This window comes from Salvelinus alpinus, chromosome 34, assembly GCF_045679555.1.
Source record: "Salvelinus alpinus chromosome 34, SLU_Salpinus.1, whole genome shotgun sequence".
NCBI lineage: Eukaryota > Metazoa > Chordata > Actinopteri > Salmoniformes > Salmonidae > Salvelinus > Salvelinus alpinus.
Genome location: NC_092119.1, coordinates 4,540,911 through 4,564,713, shown reverse-complemented (window position 1 = coordinate 4,564,713; position 23,803 = coordinate 4,540,911). Strand labels below are relative to the sequence as shown.

General features: G+C 44.9%; 1 protein-coding gene across 1 annotated transcript; it reads right to left on the bottom strand.

The window, feature by feature from the left end:
- Positions 1 to 1,716: 1,716 nt before the first annotated feature.
- LOC139563704 (ALK and LTK ligand 2b-like) lies at positions 1,717 to 21,887 on the bottom strand. Its single transcript, XM_071382568.1, has 6 exons — positions 20,760 to 21,887; positions 15,851 to 16,170; positions 12,484 to 12,537; positions 11,641 to 11,721; positions 6,019 to 6,092; positions 1,717 to 4,871 (listed from the first exon to the last, which is right to left on the bottom strand). Exons 2-5 carry the CDS (start codon positions 16,113 to 16,115, stop codon positions 6,028 to 6,030), a joined length of 465 nt encoding a protein of 154 aa, XP_071238669.1. The 5' UTR covers positions 16,116 to 16,170; positions 20,760 to 21,887; the 3' UTR covers positions 1,717 to 4,871; positions 6,019 to 6,027.
- Positions 21,888 to 23,803: the final 1,916 nt, after the last annotated feature.

Below are 23,803 nucleotides of genomic sequence, written 5' to 3'. Positions count from 1 at the left end.
GTCAACTAGAATAAACCTTCTGGTTAACTAACAGTCAACTAACAGTCAACTAGAATAAACCTTCTGGTCAACTAACAGTCAGCTAGAATAAACCTTCTGGTTAACTAACAGTCAACTAACAGTCAACTATAATAAACCTTCTGGTTAACTAACAGTCAACTAACAGTCAACTAGAATAAACCTTCTGGTTAACTAACAGTCAACTAGAAAACACCTTCTTGTTAACTAACAGTCAACTAGAATAAACCTTCTGGTTAACTAACAGTCAACTAGAATAAACCTTCTTGTTAACTAACAGTCAACTGGAATAAACCTTCTGGTTAACTAACAGTCAACTAACAGTCAACTAGAATAAACCTTCTGGTTAACTAACAGTCAATTAGAAAACACCTTCTTGTTAACTAACAGTCAACTGGAATAAACCTTCCTGTTAACTAACAGTCAACTAGAATACACCTTCTGGTCAACTAACAGTCAACTAGAATAAACCTTCTGGTTAACTAACAGTCAACTAGAATAAACCTTCTGGTTATCTAACAGTCATCTAGAATAAACTTTCTGATTAACTAACAGTCAACTAGAATAAACCTTCTGGTTAACTAACAGTCAACTAGAATAAACCTTCTGGTTAACTAACAGTCAACAAGAATAAACCTTCTTGTTAACTAACAGTCAACTGGAATAAACCTTCTGGTTAACTAACAGTCAACTAGAATACACCTTCTGGTCAACTAACAGTCAACTAGAATAAACCTTCTGGTTAACTAACAGTCAACTAGAATAAACCTTCTGGTTATCTAACAGTCATCTAGAATAAACTTTCTGATTAACTAACAGTCAACTAGAATAAACCTTCTGGTTAACTAACAGTCAACTAACAGTCAGCTAGAATAAACCTTCTGGTTAACTAACAGTCAACTAGAATAAACCTTCTGGTTAACTAACAGTCAACTAGAATAAACCTTCTGGTTAACTAACAGTCAACTAGAATAAACCTTCTGGTCAACTAACAGTCTACTAACAGTCAACTAGAATAAACCTTCTGGTCAACTAACAGTAAACTAACAGTCAACTAGAATAAACCTTCTGGTTATCGAACAGTCAACTAACAGTCAACTAGAATAAACATTCTGGTTAACTAACAGTCAACTAGAATAAACCTTCTGGTTAACTAACAGTCAACTAGAATAAACCTTCTGGTTAACTAACAGTCAACTAGAATAAACCTTCTGGTTAACTAACAGTCAACTAGAATAAACCTTCTGGTCAACTAACAGTCAACTAACAGTCAACTAGAATAAACCTTCTGGTCAACTAACAGTCAACTAACAGTCAACTAGAATAAACCTTCTGGTTAACTAACAGTCAACTAACAGTCAGCTAGAATAAACCTTCTGGTTAACTAACAGTCAAGTAGAATAAACGTTCTGGTTAACTAACAGTCAACTAGAATAAACCTTGGGGTCACGTCTCTCTTCTCAGACCCAGGTAAACAGGCAGGAAAGAACAGTAATCCTTTGTTTGAGCAACTTCCCTCTCTGCCTTGTATAGCAGTCTGCCAACACTAACATTACTGGCTGTTGTAATCTGTCTGTGTTCTGTGTGTGTGTGTGTGTGGTTTCAATTTGATGAGTTTCTGTGACAACATCACGCTGAGAAAAGGTCCCACTAACCCCCATCCCCCCACACACACCTCTCGAAGTACGAGTCTCAACATATATTGCACGTGAATATATTTCACTAACATTTTCATTATGTCAAGCTACTTAATGTTATTTACCAAACACATTCATATATACATTACCAGTCAAAGGTTTGGACATACCTACTCATTCAATAGTCTTTTCTTTAATAGTGAAGACATCAAAACTATGAAATAACACATATGGAATCATGTAGTAACCAAAAAAGTGTAAAACAAATCAAATAGATTTTAGATTCTTCAAATTAACCACCCTTTGCCTTGATGACATCTTTGCACACTCTTGGCATTCTCTCAACCAGATTCATGTGGAATACTTTCCAACAGTCTTGAAGGAGTTCTCACATATGCTGAGCACTTGTTGGCTGCTTTTCCTTCACTCTGCGGTCCAACTCATCCCAAACCATCTCAATTGGGTTGAGGTCGGGTGATTGTGGAGGCCAGGTCATCTGATGCCGCACTCCATCACTCTCCATCTTGGTCAAATAGCCCTTACACAGCCTGTTTTGGGCCATTGTCCTGTTGAAAAACAAATGATAGTCCCACTAAGCGCAAACCAGATGGGAGGGTTAATCGCTGCAGAATGCAGTGATAGCCAGTCTGGTTAAGTGTGCCTTGAATTCTAAGTGTGCCTCCTCCATGCTTCATAGTGGGAACTACACATGCGGAGATCATCCGTTCACCTACTCTGCATCTCACAAAGACACGGCAGTTGGAACCAAAATCTCCAATTTGGACTCATCAGAGCAAAGGACCGATTTCCACCGGTCTAATGTCCATTGCTCGTGTTTCTTGGTCCAAGCAAGTCTCTTCTTATTATTGGTGTCCTTTATTAGTGGTTTCTTTACAGCAATTCGACCATGAAGGCCTGATTCACGCAGTCTCCTCTGAACAGTTGATGTTGAGATGTGTCTGTTACTTGAACTCTGTGAAGAATTTATTTGGGCTGCAATTTCTGAGGCTGGTAACTCTAATGAACGTATCCTCTGCAGCAGAGGTAACTCTGGGTCTTCCTCTCCTGTGGCGGTCCTCATGAAGCCACTTTCATCATAGAGTTTGATGGTTTTTGCAACTGCACCTGCTTTTGTAAATGTTCCCGGATTGACTGACCTTCATGTCTTAAATTAATGATGGACTGTCGTTTCTCTTTGCTTATTTTAGCTGTGCTTGCCATAATATGGACTTGGTCTTTTACCAAATAGTGCTATCTTCTGTACAACACCCCTACCTTGTCACAACACAACTGATTGGCTCAAACGCATTAAGAATGAAATACATTAACAAAGACAACCTCAACCTTCCCACACCGATCCCGAAGAAGTTTTAATTGAAATGCCTTCCAGGTGACTACCTCATGAAGCAGCCAACAAGTGCTCAGCATATGTGGGAACTCCTCCTAGACTGCTGGAAAAGTATTCCAGGTGAAGCTGGTTGAGAGAATGCCAATAGTGTGCAAAGCTGTCATCAACTCAAAGGGTGGCTACTTTGAAGAATCTCATATCTAAAAAATATTTTGATATGTTTAATACTTTTTTTTGTTACTACATGATTCCATTTGTGTTATTTCATAGTTTTGATGTCTTCACTATTATTCTACGATGTCGAAAATAGTTAAAATAAAGAAAAACCCTTGAATGAGTAGGTGTGTCAAAAGTTTTGACTGGCACTGTATATATACTTCATATATATTTAGTATTTACAATATTTACATAGTACACACTAGAAGGTAACTATAAACACAATGTGCAAAAAAAGACAATTTGTTGAATATATAAATATATATGTATATATGATGTGACACATTCATGTTTAGACAGTTGGATTCTCCATCAAGGTGTGAGCTGTGGTGGCCATGATCGTTCGCTTCTTTAGGTTTATTACAGAGACTAAGGTGCAAACTGAGATGAGTCCCAATTTACACCCTGTTCTCTAGCAAGTGATCTACTTTGCACCAGAGCCACATGCAGTAGGTTTAGCCGGTAGTACACTGTGTAGGTTTAGCCGGTAGTACACTGTGTAGGTTTAGCCGGTAGTAGAGAAAAGACAGTGAATTCAGATTGGTCCTCATTGGGGTTGAAAAATTCCTGTAACTGATTGTATGAATCGCAGATTTCCTGCTTGATTCCAGCAATCTTCCAACCAGGATTTCTGGAAACCGAAGGCAATTTGAGGGAAATTTACCGTAATTTTTCAACACTAGTCTTCATACAGTGTCCGTAATGTCCAAAATGTCAGAGTTGACTTTCTGCAGTAGGGCAGAGTATACCTGCTGAGGTAGCATGAGAGTCCTGTTGCAGACCACCAGGCTACCAGTCAGTCATTCCATCAGGGTTTAGATTATCACCAGGCTACCAGTCAGTCATTCCATCAGGGTTTAGATTATCACCAGGCTACCAGTCAGTCATTCCATCAGGGTTTAGATTACCACCAGGCTACCAGTCAGTCATTCCATCAGGGTTTAGATTCTCACCAGGCTACCAGTCAGTCATTCCATCAGGGTTTAGATTCTCACCAGGCTACCAGTCAGTCATTCCATCAGGGTTTAGATTATCACCAGGCGATCAATCAGTCATTTCATCAGGGTTTAGATTCTCACCAGGCTACCAGTCAGTCATTCCATCAGGGTTTAGATTCTCACCAGGCTACCAGTCAGTCATTCCATCAGGGTTTAGATTATCACCAGGCGATCAATCAGTCATTTCATTAGGGATTAGATTAGTTCACTTTTGTGGAATGTAGCTGAAGAGAAGATCAAGACTACTGTCATATATTTCAGTCTGAAGCCACGGCCCACAACACACAACCACCACAGCTCAGAGACCACCGTCCAATCTCCAACCATAATCCAAAAGCAAAATGATTCAAAACTCTGATTAAAACGTGAAGGCATGTCGATGACCACTGAAGCAGTTCCAGAGAGTGTCATGTTGTATGAAATATATAATCCAAGTGTCTTAAACTAGTATCCACGTGTTGTGTCGTCAAGGTTTTTTGGCAGTAGAACTATGAGGATGTCTTTTCTTCTGTCCAACAAGTCTCTTCATTTGCACCATTTAGAATGTAGAGTAGAGTGTGAGCTCTCTGCAAACAGTGGCAGTCTGTGGTGCGAACAGAACCAACAATCTCCATTCCCTGTTGCTTTTCAAGGCACTTCTCTCTTTCATCGGCTCTGTGGAGAGAGGGAAAGAGAGAGAGAAAGAGAGAGAGAGAGAGAGAGAGAGAGAGAGAGAGAGAGAGAGAGAGAGAGAGAGAGAGAGAGAGAGAGAGAGAGAGAGAGAGAGAGAGAGAGAGAGAGAAAGAAAGAAAGAAAGAAAGAAAGAAAGAAAGAAAGAAAGAAAGAAAGAAAGAAAGAAAGAAAGAAAGAAAGAAAGAAAGAAAGAAAGAAAGAAAGAAAGAAAGAAAGAAAGAAAGAAAGAGAGATATAGTGAACTTTGTACTTGGCTGCATGTTGAATTCATTCCAAGATAAGGTGGTCTGAGAGTGGTATTAATAACAGACTAATGATATATCTGAGAAAGAGAGAGAGTGAGAAAGAAAGTGGAGAGACAGAGAGAGAAAGTAGAGAGAGAGAGAGAGAAGCCCTGTTTCAATCATATCTACAATAGACAAACACATCATTCTGTTTTGTCCACCTTAATGTCTTTCTGATATTCTCCTGATAATTACAACAACATTAAATCAACTGCTGCAGTCTGACACTGGAATTTAAAGACCTACAAATTGTTATTGAATTCCACTACTGAATTATACTGCTATAGAGCCCAGCCCCACAGGAGGTCACATGCTGATTTATCTGCTAGAAAGATACTCCTTATAAACTCTCTACCCTTCTAACACTGGTAGAGAGAGAGCGGAAGAGGGAAAGAGAGGGAAGAGGTAGAGAGAGGGAAGGAGGGAGAGAGAGGGAAGGAGGGAGAGAGAGGGAAGGAGGGAGAGAGAGGGAAGGAAGGAGGGAGAGGGAAGGAGGGAGAGGGGGGAAGAGGGAGAGAGGGGGGAAGAGGGAGAGAGAGAAGGAAGGAGAGGGGGAAGGGAGAGAGAGGGAAGAGGTAGAGAGAGGAAAGAGGGAGAGCGAGATGGAGGAGGGAAAGCGAGATGGGAGAGAGAGAGAGGAAGAGGGAGACAGAAAGAGGGAAGGAGGGAGAGAGAGGGAAGGGGGGAGAGAGTGGAAAGGGGGGGAGAGAGTGAAAGGGGGGGAGAGAGTGGAAAGGGGGGGAGAGAGTGAGAGAGAGTGAAGAATGGAGAGAAAGAGGGGATAGAGAAACAGAAAAAGGGAAGGAGGGAGAGAAAGAAATGTAGATGATCTTCCATAGTCTTACCAGGGTATTCTACCTCTCTGTACACCGCTGACTGCCTGCCAGTCTGGTGAGAAGACGGGCACACCTCTTATAGTCTGTAAAACAACACAACAGGTCCATCTACAAACAACAACAGCAATGTTTTGAATAACTGACAAAATGCTGGAATGCATCGTCGTTATCATTTACAATAAAAAATATTCATTTGAAAGGTAGAGGTAACAAATATTGACAACCCTGTTTTCAATACCTCACCTAGCGAGGACAACGCCACTGAGGCTTTATCTAAAATTGTTTTATGAGTTAGAGAACACATTGGGAGAGATCGTAGACCATTCCCCCATACAGAATCGGACTGCCCTCTACAATTCAAAGCACAGGTTGCCAATGGGTTTGAAGTCCAGAGACTGAGATGGCCATTTTAAAATGTTGGTTTTGTGCCCAATTTCCATTAGAACGAAATTCATAAAATGACATGTGAATTCACAACGCAGATGTGTTGCTGCCAGCAACGGTTTGGGTCTCAGATGCACCGTCCCTTTAAGATGGTTAAGCATTGCACCTGTACTAGCGTTACCGTCCCGTTAAGATGGTTAAGCATTGCACCTGTACTACCGTTACCTTCCCTTTAAGATGGTTAAGCATTGCACCTGTACTACCGTTACCGTCCCTTTAAGATGGTTAAGCATTGCACCTGTACTACCGTTACCTTCCCTTTAAGATGGTTAAGCATTGCACCTGTACTACCGTTACCTTCCCTTTAAGATGGTTAAGCATTGCACCTGTACTACCGTTACCGTCCCTTTAAGATGGTTAAGCATTGCACCTGTACTACCGTTACCTTCCCTTTAAGATGGTTAAGCATTGCACCTGTACTACCGTTACCTTCCCTTTAAGATGGTTAAGCATTGCACCTGTACTACCGTTACCTTCCCTTTAAGATGGTTAAGCATTGCACCTGTACTACCGTTACCTTCCCTTTAAGATGGTTAAGCATTGCACCTGTACTACCGTTACCGTCCCTTTAAGATGGTTAAGCATTGCACCTGTACTACCGTTACCTTCCCTTTAAGATGGTTAAGCATTGCACCTGTACTACCGTTACCATCCCTTTAAGATGGTTAAGCATTGCACCTGTACTACCGTTACCTTCCCTTTAAGATGGTTAAGCATTGCACCTGTACTACCGTTACCGTCCCTTTAAGATGGTTAAGCATTGCACCTGTACTACCGTTACCTTCCCTTTAAGATGGTTAAGCATTGCACCTGTACTACCGTTACCTTCCCTTTAAGATGGTTAAGCATTGCACCTGTACTACCGTTACCATCCCTTTAAGATGGTTAAGCATTGCACCTGTACTACCGTTACCTTCCCTTTAAGATGGTTAAGCATTGCACCTGTACTACCGTTACCTTCCCTTTAAGATGGTTAAGCATTGCACCTGTACTACCGTTACCATCCCTTTAAGATGGTTAAGCATTGCACCTGTACTACCGTTACCGTCCCTTTAAGATGGTTAAGCATTGCACCTGTACTATCGTTACCGTCCCTTTAAGATGGTTAAGCATTGCACCTGTACTACCGTTACCGTCCCTTTAAGATGGTTAAGCATTGCACCTGTACTACCGTTACCGTCCCTTTAAGATGGTTAAGCATTGCACCTGTACTACCGTTACCGTCCCTTTAAGATGGTTAAGCATTGCACCTGTACTACCGTTACCGTCCCTTTAAGATGGTTAAGCATTGCACCTGTACTAGCGTTACCGTCCCTTTAAGATGGTTAAGCATTGCACCTGTACTACCGTTACCATCCCTTTAAGATGGTTAAGCATTGCACCTGTACTACCGTTACCGTCCCTTTAAGATGGTTAAGCCTTGCACCTGTACTACCGTTACCGTCCCTTTAAGATGGTTAAGCATTGCACCTGTACTAGCGTTACCGTCCCTTTAAGATGGTTAAGCATTGCACCTGTACTACCGTTACCGTCCCTTTAAGATGGTTAAGCATTGCACCTGTACTACCGTTACCGTCCCTTTAAGATGGTTAAGCATTGCACCTGTACTAATGTTACCGTCCCTTTAAGATGGTTAAGCATTGCACCTGTACTACCGTTACAGTACCTCAGTTCCACCTAGAAAAGTTTGAATTTCCTTCTCATTTAACATCTGAAAGTCATACAGGACTTTGCTGCTGTCGCTTGCCTTTCTCTGCCATTATTACAACTGTTAACGACGATGACGTAGTGGTGGAGAGTCGACCGAGTGTCAAGATTCAGTATTTTTGGAACGGAAGAGACTGATTAACTGCCGTACTTCCCGAGAACACAAACACTTGCATCTTTCACAGCGAGCTAGCGAGGGCCGGAGAGAGAGGGGAGCAGCACGGTATAGGTAGGTCAGCCACCAGATAGACATTTTGAACACTAGGCCCATCTATCGACAATCAATACCTGTATCTCGCACTTGCAATGCTGTATCTTGCAATCTTGGCTTGCAATGTCTCGCAACCTCAGTAAAGCAGCGCCTCTATCATCAATGAATAGGCTATAATATTCTACACGCACCAGACCGAAGACTGAACACACGCTGGCATCATTAGCAAAGAGAAAGAGCAGGGCTCCAGCGTGAGGGAGGGAGAGAAGGGGGCCTGCAGGCCAGCGTGAGGGAGAGAGAGGAGGGGGCAGACAGGCCAGCGTGAGGGAGAGAAGGGGGCAGGCAGGCCAGCATGAGGGAGAGAGAGGAGGGGGCAGGCAGGCCAGCGTGAGGGAGAGAGAGGAGGGGGCAGGCAGGCCAGCGTGAGGGAGAGAGAGAAGGGGGCAGGCAGGCCAGCGTGAGGGAGAGAGAGGAGGGGGCAGGCAGGCCAGCGTGAGGGAGAGAGGAAGGGGCAGACAGGCCAGCGTGAGGGAGAGAGAGAAGGGGGCAGGCAGGCCAGCGTGAGGGAGAGAGAGGAGGGGGCAGACAGGCCAGCGTGAGGGAGAGAGAGAAGGGGGCAGGCAGGCCAGCATGAGGGAGAGAGAGGAGGGAGAGAGAGGAGGGGGCAGGCAGGCCAGCATGAGGGAGAGAGAGGAGGGGGCAGGCAGGCCAGCATGAGGGAGAGAGAGGAGGGAGAGAGAGGAGGGGGCAGGCAGGCCAGCATGAGGGAGAGAGAGGAGGGGGCAGGCAGGCCAGCATGAGGGAGAGAGAGGAGGGAGAGAGAGGAGGGGGCAGACCAGCATGAGGGAGAGAGAGGAGGGGGCAGGCAGGCCAGCATGAGGGAGAGAGAGGAGGTGGAGGAGAGGAGGCAGGCAGGCCAGCGTGAGGGAGAGAGTGGAGGGGGCAGGCAGGCCAGCAGGGAGAGAGAGGAGGGGGCAGGCAGGCCAGCATGAGGGAGAGAGAGGGGAGGGAGGAGGGGCAGGCAGGCCAGCATGAGGGAGAGAGTGGAGGGGGCAGGCAGGCAGGCCAGCATGAGGGAGAGAGAGGAGGGGCAGGCAGGCCAGCATGAGGGAGAGAGAGGAGGGGGCAGGCAGGCAGAAAGAACTGTAAAGTGAAGAAGTGAAGTGAAGACACCTGAAAAGTGTCTGAAATACTGTCCCCGGATGACAAGTACAGCTACATGGATTAAACCATGACAGAGAGGTGGGGGTGTTCGTTTCCTTTGGACTATAAGGTTCTATGTGAATACAGTGTAATTGATATGTAGATGGTTCTTCATACGTCTGGGTAGATATGTTTTTTTAACGTTAATTTTAAGTGGCAAAACTATAAAGTTATCTCTGCATAAACCCATTTGAACGCTATACGTTTCCTATCTGCTATCCAATCACAAGCCTGAACAAATACAGACGGACCAATCAGAACACATCTTTACCATCTCCCTCTAAGTATGATCTTGTCTAGCCAGCTATAATGGCATGCAATCAACAAACAAAAAACAACACTGTCAGAAATCTTAAAGTACATCGCCATCACAAAGTTTTCACACCCTTAGATTTTCCCCCATATTTTTGTTGTGTTACATCCTGAATTTAAAATGGATTTAAGATTTTGTGTCGCTGGTCTACACACAACACCCCATAATGTCAAAGTGGATTTATGATTCTATACATTCTTACAAATGAATTAAAAAGGAAAAGCTGAAATGTCTTGAGTCAATAAGTATTCAAGCCCTTCGTTAAGTCAAGCCTAAATACGTTCAGGAGTAAAACTTTGCTGAACAAGTCACATAATAAGTTGCTTGGACTCACTCTGCGTGAAATAAATAGTGTTTAACATGATTTTTGAATGACTACCTCATCTCTGTACCCTACACATACAATTATCTGTAAGGTCCTTCAGTCGAGCAGTGAATTTCAAACACAGATTCAACCACACAGACCAGGGAGGTTTTCCAACGCCTCGCAAATAAAGGCAACTATTGTTAGATGGGTAAAAATAAAAAAAGCAGACATTGAATATCCCTTTGAGCATGGTGAAGTTATTATATTTTGGATGGTGTATCAATACACCCAGTCACTACAGAGAGAAACATAATTCCACGTTCACATTATAGGGTATTGTGGGTATGCCTGTGACACAAAATCTCAATTGAATAAATTTAAAATTCAGGCTGTAATACGACAAAATGTAGAAAAAGTCAAAGGGTATGAATACGTTCTGAAGGCACTGTAAGTGTAATGATTACCATGGAGGAACACTTTACCAGAGAGAGGAACACTTTATCAGAGACTCAACACTTTACCAGAGACTCAACACTTTACCAGAGACTCAACACTTTACCAGAGAGAGGAACACTTTACCAGAGAGACAACACTTTACGAGAGAGACAACACTTTACCAGAGAGACAACACTTTACCAGAGACTCAACACTTTACCAGAGACTCAACACTTTACCAGAGACTCAACACTTTACCAGAGAGACAACACTTTACCAGAGACTAAACACTTTACCAGAGAGGAACACTTTACCAGAGACTCAACACTTTACCAGAGACTCAACACTTTACCAGAGAGACAACACTTTACCAGAGAGACAACACTTTACCAGAGAGACAACACTTTACCAGAGAGACAACACTTTACCAGAGAGACAACACTTTACCAGAGAGACAACACTTTACCAGAGAGACAACACTTTACCAGAGAGACAACACTTTACCAGAGAGACAACACTTTACCAGAGACAACACTTTACCAGAGACTCAACACTTTACCAGAGAGAACACTTTACCAGAGAGACAACACTTTACCAGAGAGACAACACTTTACCAGAGAGACAACACTTTACCAGAGACTCAACACTTTACCAGAGACAACACTTTACCAGAGACTCAACACTTTACCAGAGAGACAACACTTTACCAGAGACTCAACACTTTACCAGAGAGACAACACTTTACCAGAGACTCAACACTTTACCAGAGAGACAACACTTTACCAGAGACTCAACACTTTACCAGAGAGACAACACTTTATCAGAGAGGTAATGCGCTCAGCTGCAGATAAACATTATACTGGCTTAGATTCCTCTTCCCCCTGTGTGTGTGTGTGTGTGTGTGTGTGTGTGTGTGTGTGTGTGTGTGTGTGTGTGTGTGTGTGTGTGTGTGTGTGTGTGTGTGTGTGTGTGTGTGTGTGTGTGTGTGTGTGTGTTAGCATTAATACTCACAGGCAGGGATGGTACAGTCTCTGGTGTTGTGGTACAGTCTATAGAAGTGTTTCCTACACCTTGGGTTAAAGAATAGAGGACCTGTAACACACAGATAAGGGTTACACTGGTGAACACACACACACACACACATAGACACAGACAAGGGTTACACTGGTGAACACACACACACACACATAGACACAGACAAGGGTTACACTGGTGAACACACACACACACACATAGACACAGACAAGGGTTACACTGGTAAACACACACACATAGACACAGACAAGGGTTACACTGGTGAACACACACACACACACACACACATAGACACAGACAAGGGTTACACTGGTGAACACACACACACACACACACATAGACACAGACAAGGGTTACACTGGTGAACACACACACACACACACACACATAGACACAGATAAGGGTTACGCTGGTGAACATACACACATTAACACAGATAAGGGTTACGCTGGTGAACACACACACATTAACACAGATAAGGGTTACGCTGGTGAACACACACACATTAACACAGATAAGGGTTACGCTGGTGAACACACACACACATTAACACACAAACTATCTCAGTCCTGGGCAACTCCAGTCCTCAGGGGCCTGATTGGTGTCACACTTTCCCCCCATCATCCCTAGCAAACACACCTGATTTAAACTAATTGCATTTTTAACAGAAGATCATGATTAGTTGATTATTGGAGTCAGGTGTGTTAGCTGGGGCTGGGGCAAAAGTGTGACCCCCCCCCTCCCCTCCCCCCCCCCCTCGGAGACCAGAGTTGCCCAGGTCTGCACTAACTGTCACTGACACACAGAAGCGGGTCTGACCTGTTAGGTGTTTGAGGAACTTTTCTTTCTGTCTCAGGTCTCTGGGGAACACCTCTGGAACGACAGGGAATACAATAAATTCAGACCACATGCACGCTGGACTGCAGGACAATATGTAGTTTTTATTTATTTTGCCATCCACATCGCCACGTCCACTAGCGTTTTTTTCCTTCAGCACGGTGAGCAGCGGGATTTAATAAGTCACCTACGATGTGTTCTCCGTGGTGAGACTTGTCACTAATGGTTAATACGTCACCTACGATGTGTTCTCCGTGGTGAGACTTGTCACTAATGGTGAATAAGTCACCTACGATGTATTCTGTATGGTTAGACTTGTCACTAATGGTTAATAAGTCACCTACGATGTGTTCTGTATGGTTAGACTTGTCACTAATGGTTAATAAGTCACCTACGATGTGTTCTGTATGGTTAGACTTGTCACTAATGGTTAATAAGTCACCTACGATGTGTTCTGTATGGTTAGACTTGTCACTAATGGTTAATAAGTCACCTACGATGTGTTCTGTATGGTTAGACTTGTCACTAATGGTTAATAAGTCACCTACGATGTGTTCTGTATGGTTAGACTTGTCACTAATGGTTAATACGTCACCTACGATGTGTTCTCCGTGGTGAGACTTGTCACTAATGGTGAATAAGTCACCTACGATGTGTTCTCCGTGGTGAGACTTGTCACTAATGGTGAATAAGTCACCTACGATGTGTTCTGTATGGTTAGACTTGTCACTAATGGTTAATAACTCACCTATGATGTGTTCTGTATGGTTAGACTTGTCACTAATGGTTAATAAGTCACCTACGATGTGTTCTGTATGGTTGGACTTGTCACTAATGGTGAATAACTCACCTATGATGTGTTCTGTATGGTTAGACTTGTCACTAATGGTTAATAAGTCACCTACGATGTGTTCTGTATGGTTGGACTTGTCACCAATGGTGAATAACTCACCTATGATGTGTTCTGTATGGTTAGACTTGTCACTAATGGTTAATAAGTCACCTACGATGTGTTCTGTATGGTTGGACTTGTCACTAATGGTGAATAACTCACCTACGATGTATTCTGTATGGTGAGACTTGTCACTAATGATTAATAAGTCACCTACGATGTGTTCTGTATGGTTGGACTTGTCACTAATGGTGAATAACTCACCTACGATGTATTCTGTATGGTTAGACTTGTCACTAATGGTGAATAAGTCACGTACGATGTGTTCTGTATGGTTAGACTTGTCACTAACTGTTAATAACTCACCTACGATGTGTTCTCCGTGGTGAGACTTGTCACTAATGGTGAATAAGTCACCTACGATGTGTTCTCCGTGGTGAGACTTGTCACTAATGGTGAATAAGTCACCTACGATGTGTTCTGTATGGTTAGACTTGTCACTAATGGTTAATAACTCACCTATGATGTGTTCTGTATGGTTAGACTTGTCACTAATGGTTAATAAGTCACCTACGATGTGTTCTGTATGGTTGGACTTGTCACTAATGGTGAATAACTCACCTATGATGTGTTCTGTATGGTTAGACTTGTCACTAATGGTTAATAAGTCACCTACGATGTGTTCTGTATGGTTGGACTTGTCACCAATGGTGAATAACTCACCTATGATGTGTTCTGTATGGTTAGACTTGTCACTAATGGTTAATAAGTCACCTACGATGTGTTCTGTATGGTTGGACTTGTCACTAATGGTGAATAACTCACCTACGATGTATTCTGTATGGTGAGACTTGTCACTAATGATTAATAAGTCACCTACGATGTGTTCTGTATGGTTGGACTTGTCACTAATGGTGAATAACTCACCTACGATGTATTCTGTATGGTTAGACTTGTCACTAATGGTGAATAAGTCACGTACGATGTGTTCTGTATGGTTAGACTTGTCACTAACTGTTAATAACTCACCTACGATGTGTTCTCCGTGGTGAGACTTGTCACTAATGGTGAATAAGTCACCTACGATGTGTTCTCCGTGGTGAGACTTGTCACTAATGGTGAATAAGTCACCTACGATGTGTTCTCCGTGGTGAGACTTGGCGCTAATGGTGAATAAGTCACCTACGATGTGTTCTCCGTGGTGAGACTTGTCACTAATGGTGAATAAGTCACCTACGATGTGTTCTGTATGGTTAGACTTGTCACTAATGGTGAATAAGTCACCTACGATGTGTTCTCCGTGGTGAGACTTGTCACTAATGGTGAATAAGTCACCTACGATGTGTTCTCCGTGGTGAGACTTGTCACTAATGGTGAATAAGTCACCTACGATGTATTCTGTATGGTTAGACTTGTCACTAATGGTTAATAAGTCACCTACGATGTGTTCTGTATGGTTAGACTTGTCACTAATGGTGAATAAGTCACCTACGATGTGTTCTGTATGGTTAGACTTGTCACTAATGGTGAATAAGTCACCTACGATGTGTTCTGTATGGTGAGACTTGTCACTAATGGTGAATAAGTCACCTACGATGTATTCTGTATGGTTAGACTTGTCACTAATGGTTAATAAGTCACCTACGATGTGTTCTGTATGGTGAGACTTGTCACTAATGGTGAATAAGTCACCTACGATGTATTCTGTATGGTTAGACTTGTCACTAATGGTTAATAAGTCACCTACGATGTGTTCTGTATGGTGAGACTTGTCACTAATGGTGAATAAGTCACCTACGATGTATTCTGTATGGTTAGACTTGTCACTAATGGTTAATAAGTCACCTACGATGTGTTCTGTATGGTTAGACTTGTCACTAATGGTTAATAAGTCACCTACGATGTGTTCTGTATGGTTAGACTTGTCACTAATGGTGAATAAGTCACCTACGATGTATTCTGTATGGTTAGACTTGTCACTAATGGTTAATAAGTCACCTACGATGTGTTCTGTATGGTTAGACTTGTCACTAATGGTTAATAAGTCACCTACGATGTGTTCTGTATGGTTAGACTTGTCACTAATGGTTAATAAGTCACCTACGATGTGTTCTGTATGGTTAGACTTGTCACTAATGGTGAATAAGTCACCTACGATGTGTTCTGTATGGTTAGACTTGTCACTAATGGTTAATAAGTCACCTACGATGTGTTCTGTATGGTTAGACTTGTCACTAATGGTTAATAAGTCACCTACGATGTGTTCTGTATGGTTAGACTTGTCACTAATGGTGAATAAGTCATCTACGATGTATTCTGTATGGTTAGACTTGTCACTAATGGTTAATAAGTCACCTACGATGTGTTCTGTATGGTTAGACTTGTCACTAATGGTTAATAAGTCACCTACGATGTGTTCTGTATGGTTGGACTTGTCACTAACTGTTAATAACTCACCTATGATGTGTTCTCCATGGTGAGACTTGTTCACATCATTCCTCTCCTTGGTCTCCAAGGTAAACTCCTGTTTTTTGGCGGGGTAGCGCACGTGTACCTGGTCCTGGTTCTGAGCCAGGCGCACCTTGTCCATGATGAGCTCCATGAGATTGTGTCCGTCCGTGCGCGCCCCTTTGCTCACGTCCAGGAAGCTCTGTTTGCAGAAGCCAGCAGTCAGCAGTAGGACCAGCAGCGCCAGTAGGACGGGGATACGCAGCGCGCTCATCGCTTCTACTCCCCCGGGAGCACGCCTTCCCCTCGCAGAGTCACCTCGCACTACCCTGAAAACACACAGACTGTCGCTAAAGGATCTTCCAGACTGCCTTTCTAAGTACAATTCATCATTCAGCATACAGACGAGACATGAACGACAGTTGACCTCAGATAAGTTTAGAGACCGTCACCCTCAAGTCATAAGAAAACAGATGATCCACTGTCTCCTCCTGCTCACAAAAACACCTCCTTTCCACTGATAGATCATGGCATGAAAGAATCTGTGTCTGATGAAAACCAGACCGTTATTTAAAGGTATACCGGTATGGTAAATAGCAGCAGTTAGGGCTGGGCGATATGGACGAAATATCATATCACAATATTTTCTCTGTTTTTTCTCGTTTGCAACAAGATCTCATGGTTTGACTTCAGATTGAGATGTTTTGTCCACTTTCTCCAAACGTCAAAATTCGAAGTCGTTTTTTTTTTATACAACCTGTGGTTCAATTTAAGACATTAATTCTGAATGGTTAAGTTAAGAGTCAAGGTTTGGGTTTAACACAAGGACTGGGACAAAAACATGTGACCCTCGGAGCCGGAGCTTGCGGCTTACACCCATCCACCCCCATCCACCACACCCATCCACCCCCCCCCAATGCACCACACCCATCCACCCCATCCACCACACCCATCCACCCCCCCCATGCACCACACCCATCCACCACCCCTATCCACCACCCCCATCCACCACCCCTATCCACCACCCCTATCCACCACCCCTATCCACCACCCCTATCCACACTACACCTATCCACCACCCCCATCCACCACCCCTATCCACACTACACCTATCCACCACCCCTATCCACCACCCCTATCCACCACCCCCATCCACCACCCCTATCCACCACCCCTATCCACCACCCCTATCCACCACCCCTATCCACTACCCCTATCCACCCCCCCATCCACCACCCCTATCCACCACACCTATCCACCCCCCCTATCCACCACCCCTATCCACCCCCCCATCCACCACCCCTATCCACCACCCCTATCCACCCCCCCCCCCATCCACTCCACCCCCATCCACCACCCCTATCCACCACCCCTATCCACCACCCCTATCCACCACCCCTATCCACACTACACCTATCCACCACCCCTATCCACCACCCCTATCCACCACCCCTATCCACCACCCCTATCCACCACCCCTATCCACCACCCCTATCCACACTACACCTATCCACCACCCCTATCCACCACCCCTATCCACCACCCCTATCCACCACCCCTATCCACACCACCCCTATCCACCACCCCTATCCACCACCCCTATCCACCACCCATATCCACCACCCCTATCCACACTACACCTATCCACCACCCCTATCCACCACCCCTATCCACCCCCCCTATCCACCCCCCTATCCACCACCCCTATCCACCACCCCTATCCACCACCCCTATCCACACTACACTTATCCACCACCCCTATCCACCACCCCTATCCACCACCCCTATCCACCCCCCCTATCCACCCCCTATCCACCACCCCTATCCACCACCCCTATCCACCACCCCTATCCACCACCCCTATCCACACCAAACCCATCAATGGGTATATATCATGCATTTATATGTCCAAAAGTGGATGTAGCAACTAAGGAATCCAGCTTTAAAACAAGATATATCACCCAACCCTAACAGCAGTGATGGCAAAGGAGGAGACTGCAGTCGTCAACCCTGTCTACCCAGTCAAGCCTCATCTCTCTCCAGTAGCCCCTGGAAAGAGTCCCTCTAGAACCTACTGTAGCAGCCGGGAAGACATGAGAGAGGACAAGTCTGCTATAACAGCTGCAGACAGCCACCCAACCTCACTCAAATCACCACGTTTTGTGAATCCAGCCCTCACAATCCATTGTAGAAAAAGAGAGACAGAGAGACAGAGAGACAGAGAGACAGACAAACAGACAGACAGACAGACGAGACAAAGAGAGAGAGATGTGAGGGCTTTTCCCCAGCAGTAGTCCCAGTGATCTCAGTCCAAGTGTCCATTAACCTAACAGACCCTCCTGATGACCTATAACCTAACAGACCCTCCTGATGACCTATAACCTAACAGACCCTCCTGATGATCTATAACCTCACAGACCCTCCTGATGACCTATAACCTCACAGACCCTCCTGATGACCTATAACCTCACAGACCCTCCTGATGACCTATAACCTAACAGACCCTCCTGATGACCTATAACCTAACAGACCCTCCTGATGACCTATAACCTCACATACCCTCCTGATGACCTATAACCTCACAGACCCTCCTGATGACCTATAACCTAACAGACCCTCCTGATGATCTATAACCTCACATACCCTCCTGATGATCTATAACCTCACAGACCCTCCTGATGACCTATAACCTCACAGACCCTCCTGATGACCTATAACCTCACATACCCTCCTGATGACCTATAACCTAACAGACCCTCCTGATGATCTATAACCTAACATACCCTCCTGATGACCTATAACCTAACAGACCCTCCTGATGACCTATAACCTAACAGACCCTCCTGATGATCTATAACCTCACAGACCCTCCTGATGACCTATAACCTCACAGACCTGATGATCTATAACCTAACAGACCCTCCTGATGACCTATAACCTAACAGACCCTCCTGATGACCTATAACCTAACAGACCCTCCTGATGATCTATACCCTAACATACCCTCCTGATGACCTATAACCTAACAGACCCTCCTGATAATCTATAACCTAACAGACCCTCCTGATGACCTATAACCTCACAGACCCTCCTGATGACCTATAACCTAACAGACCCTCCTGATGATCTATAACCTAACAGACCCTCCTGATGATCTATAACCTAACAGACCCTCCTGATGACCTATAACCTAACAGACCCTCCTGATGATCTATAACCTAACAGACCCTCCTGATGACCTATAACCTCACAGACCCTCCTGATGATCTATAACCTAACAGACCCTCCTGATGATCTATAACCTAACAGACCCTCCTGATGACCTATAACCTAACAGACCCTCCTGATGATCTATAACCTAACAGACCCTCCTGATGATCTATAACCTAACAGACCCTCCTGATGATCTATAACCTCACAGACCCTCCTGATGATCTATAACCTAACAGACCCTCCTGATGACCTATAACCTAACAGACCCTCCTGATGATCTATAACCTAACAGACCCTCCTGATGACCTATACCCTAACAGACCCTCCTGATGACCTATAACCTAACAGACCCTCCTGATGATCTATAACCTAACAGACCCTCCTGATGACCTATAACCTAACAGACCCTCCTGATGACCTATAACATAACAGACCCTCCTGATGATCTATAACATCACAGACCCTCCTGATGACCTATAACCTAACAGACCCTCCTGATGATCTATAACCTAACAGACCCTCCTGATAATCTATAACCTCACAGACCCTCCTGATGACCTATAACCTAACAGACCCTCCTGATGACCTATAACCTAACAGACCCTCCTGATGACCTATAACCTAACAGACCCTCCTGATGATCTATAACCTAACAGACCCTCCTGATAATCTATAACCTCACAGACCCTCCTGATGACCTATAACCTAACAGACCCTCCTGATGATCTATAACCTCACAGACCCTCCTGATGGCCAGACCTGATTTATACTGTAACAACCTGATATTATAATTCTTTAACAACCCTCCCACCCTCCATCCATCCTTCTCCCCCGCGTGCGTGTGTGTGTGTGTGTGTGTGTGTGTGTGTGTGTGTGTGTGTGTGTGTGAGTTAGTCATTAAAACATCACATAATGATGATATTAGTCATGTGATCGAAACGTAGACTCTCTTAAACACAGCCACATAACTACAAGCACTTTGAGCAATGCTTATTATGCTTATTCAGGGGAGGTGTTAATAAGACAGACACACACACACACACACACACACACACACACACACACACACACAGTCAAAAGGCATTCCGCTGAATGTGTCCCATACCATACTGTCTGTAGCTGTCTGTAGCTGTCTGTACTGTCAGTAGCTGCCGGTAGCTGGTTGTACTGTCTGTCGCTATCTGTACTGTCTGTGCTGCCGGTAGCTGCCAGTATTATCTGTACTGTCTGTAGCTGTCTCCTCTGTAGTTGTCATCAGACATATCTGCCATGTCACCACTTTCGCTGCATGGCAACTTACAAACACAGACAGGAGTTAGCTGCCAGTACTGTAGGTAAAGCAGGACGTGTCCCTGAAGTACCTGACCAGAAGTCTCTCTCTCTCTCTCAGACACACACACACACACACACACACATAGAGAGAGAGAGAGAGAGAGAAAGAGAGAAAGAAAGAGAGGGACAGAGAAAGGCTATATGCTATTATAAGCTAATGTTCCCCTGTCTGATCCGCGGTTCTAACCACAGACTACTGCTGTGACCCATGAGGCGCTGCCAACATTTGGCCATTTGGGCAACGATGCTGCGTAAAAGGACAGCCTCGTTAGAGACCATATTACTTTTAACTTTCACTTATGTCATTACAATGAACAACAGTTAAGTCTCAGACAGACGGGGTTCGAACAGGACCGGTAATATAATAGGTTACCTGAGTTGTGTTGTTGTCTCGCGGGTTCCAGGTGAAACAGAAGCCGATCCCGCTGCTGCGTATTCCAGGATTAAAACACCTTTTAATCGCTTCAACTACACACACACACACACACTCCCTCACTACAATACGCACTCCAACTAGACACACAGACACACTCCAATACACACAACACAGCTTGTTGTCCTCGCAGTGCGTCGTCTGTCCGTTTCCAAATAGGTATCCCCCAGCTCCGGTGCTGCGCACAACTTTCCCCTGATAGTAGTGCGCCGTGCGTCTTCTTTTCACAAGTGCAGTAGTTCCCAGCACCGTGCGCTGTCTTATATCTGGTGCTCCTCTGCTGAAGGTGCCGACCGAGCGGCCGTAGAAGTGTGCCTGGATAAATTAATGACCGATACAACTTTATTAACAAGTCTCTAGACCTCATCTCACGCTGATGAAGAGGTTCTGTTGCTCGTCTGTGGTGAGCTCCTCCGCTGCTGCTCGCGCTGTCATGCTGGATGGCTTGTGCTGTGCCGCGCGCTCTGTGGAGTGTGTGTGTGTGTGTGTGTGTGTGTGTGTGTGTGTTTGTGTGTGTTGAGGTCCCTGGAGTATTTTTCTATTATCCCGGGTTGTCTTTGATCAGAACAGCGTTCAGAGCGCGAGCTGAACCGAACAGAGACGTCATATTTACACCGGATCAGTAAGGAGCCCTGGCCCCGGTCGCCCTATGCCGTTCACTCAGTCCTCTCGTTTTGGAAAACGTTTATGTTCCTCTCTTTTCTCTTTTCCTGATCTTGGTCGATAGTGCTGAGAATGATAAGTTAGTACCCTAAGATAGTATGGGAAAAACGTGTTCCCGTCCTTCAACCATGTCCCCGCATGGGACAGGAGCAGCGCGAGGGTTAACAGATTGTATAAAGCCTGCTCCCACGAGGTTCCTCCCCTATCGATTTCCGTTTCACTCACATCTTGTCCGCCAGAGGACAGGAATTCACAGACAATAATATGATTTACAGAGGCAGGGTGGTTTGTGTAGTTCTGGACACACACACACACACACACAAGCTCTCACGTAAACGTTCACACACAACTGTGCGCTCCGTTTAGACCGTACCATGGAGCACGCGCATTCAGGTCTCTCCTCGAACTATACGCCCGATAATGCTTTCGTTTACTTAATCTGAACACCACTCCCCGTATAGAGAAATAAACATTATCTATCCTCCTCTTTTCGGCCTGAGTCGGGGGTTGTGTGTGTGCGTGCGTGCACGCGTGTGGTTTTGGGGTAGGCTATTATTTGCCCTCGGGGCGGCTAATGTTAATCGGGATTATGTCTCGCTCGCGCTGGAACTATTATTAAGCTTGTGCTGATTAATCAGGAAGATCACGAGGGACAGACAACAGCTCACCTCGATCTCAGCTCAACTATGGGCTCAACACTGCAACTCAGCAAAATAGCCTACACTCGTTCAAATTATAGACCAAACTGGTAGATATATCATTCAATATATCATTCCTTATATGATATATGATATATCTCTTCTCTCGAAGAAGAATTGTACGCACTCATTTGAGAACTAGGCTCTAGTTTATTTCTGAACGTTAAGCTACACTAGCCGAGCCTACTATATGAAGACAGATCACGTAAGATTCTTACTTTTTGTTGAATATTCATTGAGCTGCTCAGAACCTCCTGAATGTAACCTGCCCTATCTGGCCCACCCCTGGGTGGACGTATGCCCGGGGGCGGGTACGGAAGGACACGAACTGCGCAGCTTTGCCGCCTATATTGCATTGTTATGACGTTTGCACTAATAGGTTGACTACTAACTCGTCCATGGCTTAATTGTATAAAGTAATTGTTGCTTGTTCGATATTTTAGTGCAAGCGACTGCAGGCACTGATTTACATCACCTTGCTTCATAACTACTAATTTATTATTTGTAGATTAAGTCAGTCACTCATGATTTACCCAAAATGCAATGTTGAACAACCCCAATATATTACTAGTTCTTAATGAACTCTTTTCTGATGAGCCAATTCCTTTTAACAATGTTGCTCCATGTCTCTCCATGGGCCTCATGTCATGCTGTTTCTCAGGTTCTACAGACGAGGATGGGCCTCATGTTCTACAGACGAGGATGGGCCTCATGTTCTACAGATGAGGATGGGCCTCATGTTCTACAGACGAGGATGGGCCTCATGTTCTACAGACGAGGATGGGCCTCATGTTCTACAGACGAGGATGGGCCTCATGTTCTACAGACGAGGATGGGCCTCATGTTCTACAGACGAGGATGGGCCTCATGTTCTACAGACGAGGATGGGCCTCATGTTCTACAGACGAGGATGGGCCTCAGGTTCTACAGACGAGGATGGGCCTCAGGTTCTACAGACGAGGATGGGCCTCAGGTTCTACAGATGAGGATGGGCCTCAGGTTCTACAGACGAGGATGGGCCTCAGGTTCTACAGACGAGGATGGGCCTCAGGTTCTACAGATGAGGATGGGCCTCATGTTCTACAGACGAGGATGGGCCTCATGTTCTACAGACGAGGATGGGCCTCATGTCATGCTGTTTCTCAGGTTCTACAGACGAGGATGGGCCTCAGGTTCTACAGACGAGGATGGGCCTCAGGTTCTACAGACGAGGATGGGCCTCATGTTCTACAGACGAGGATGGGCCTCATGTCATGCTGTTTCTCAGGTTCTACAGATGAGGATGGGCCTCAGGTTCTACAGACGAGGATGGGCCTCAGGTTCTACAGACGAGGATGGGCCTCATGTCATGCTGTTTCTCAGGTTCTACAAACGAGGACGGGCCTCATGTTCTACAGACGAGGATGGGCCTCAGGTTCTACAGACGAGGATGGGCCTCATGTCATGCTGTTTCTCAGGTTCTACAGATGAGGATGGGCCTCATGTTCTACAGACGAGGATGGGCCTCATGTCATGCTGTTTCTCAGGTTCTACAGACGAGGATGGGCCTCAGGTTCTACAGACGAGGATGGGCCTCATGTCATGCTGTTTCTCAGGTTCTACAGACGAGGATGGGCCTCATGT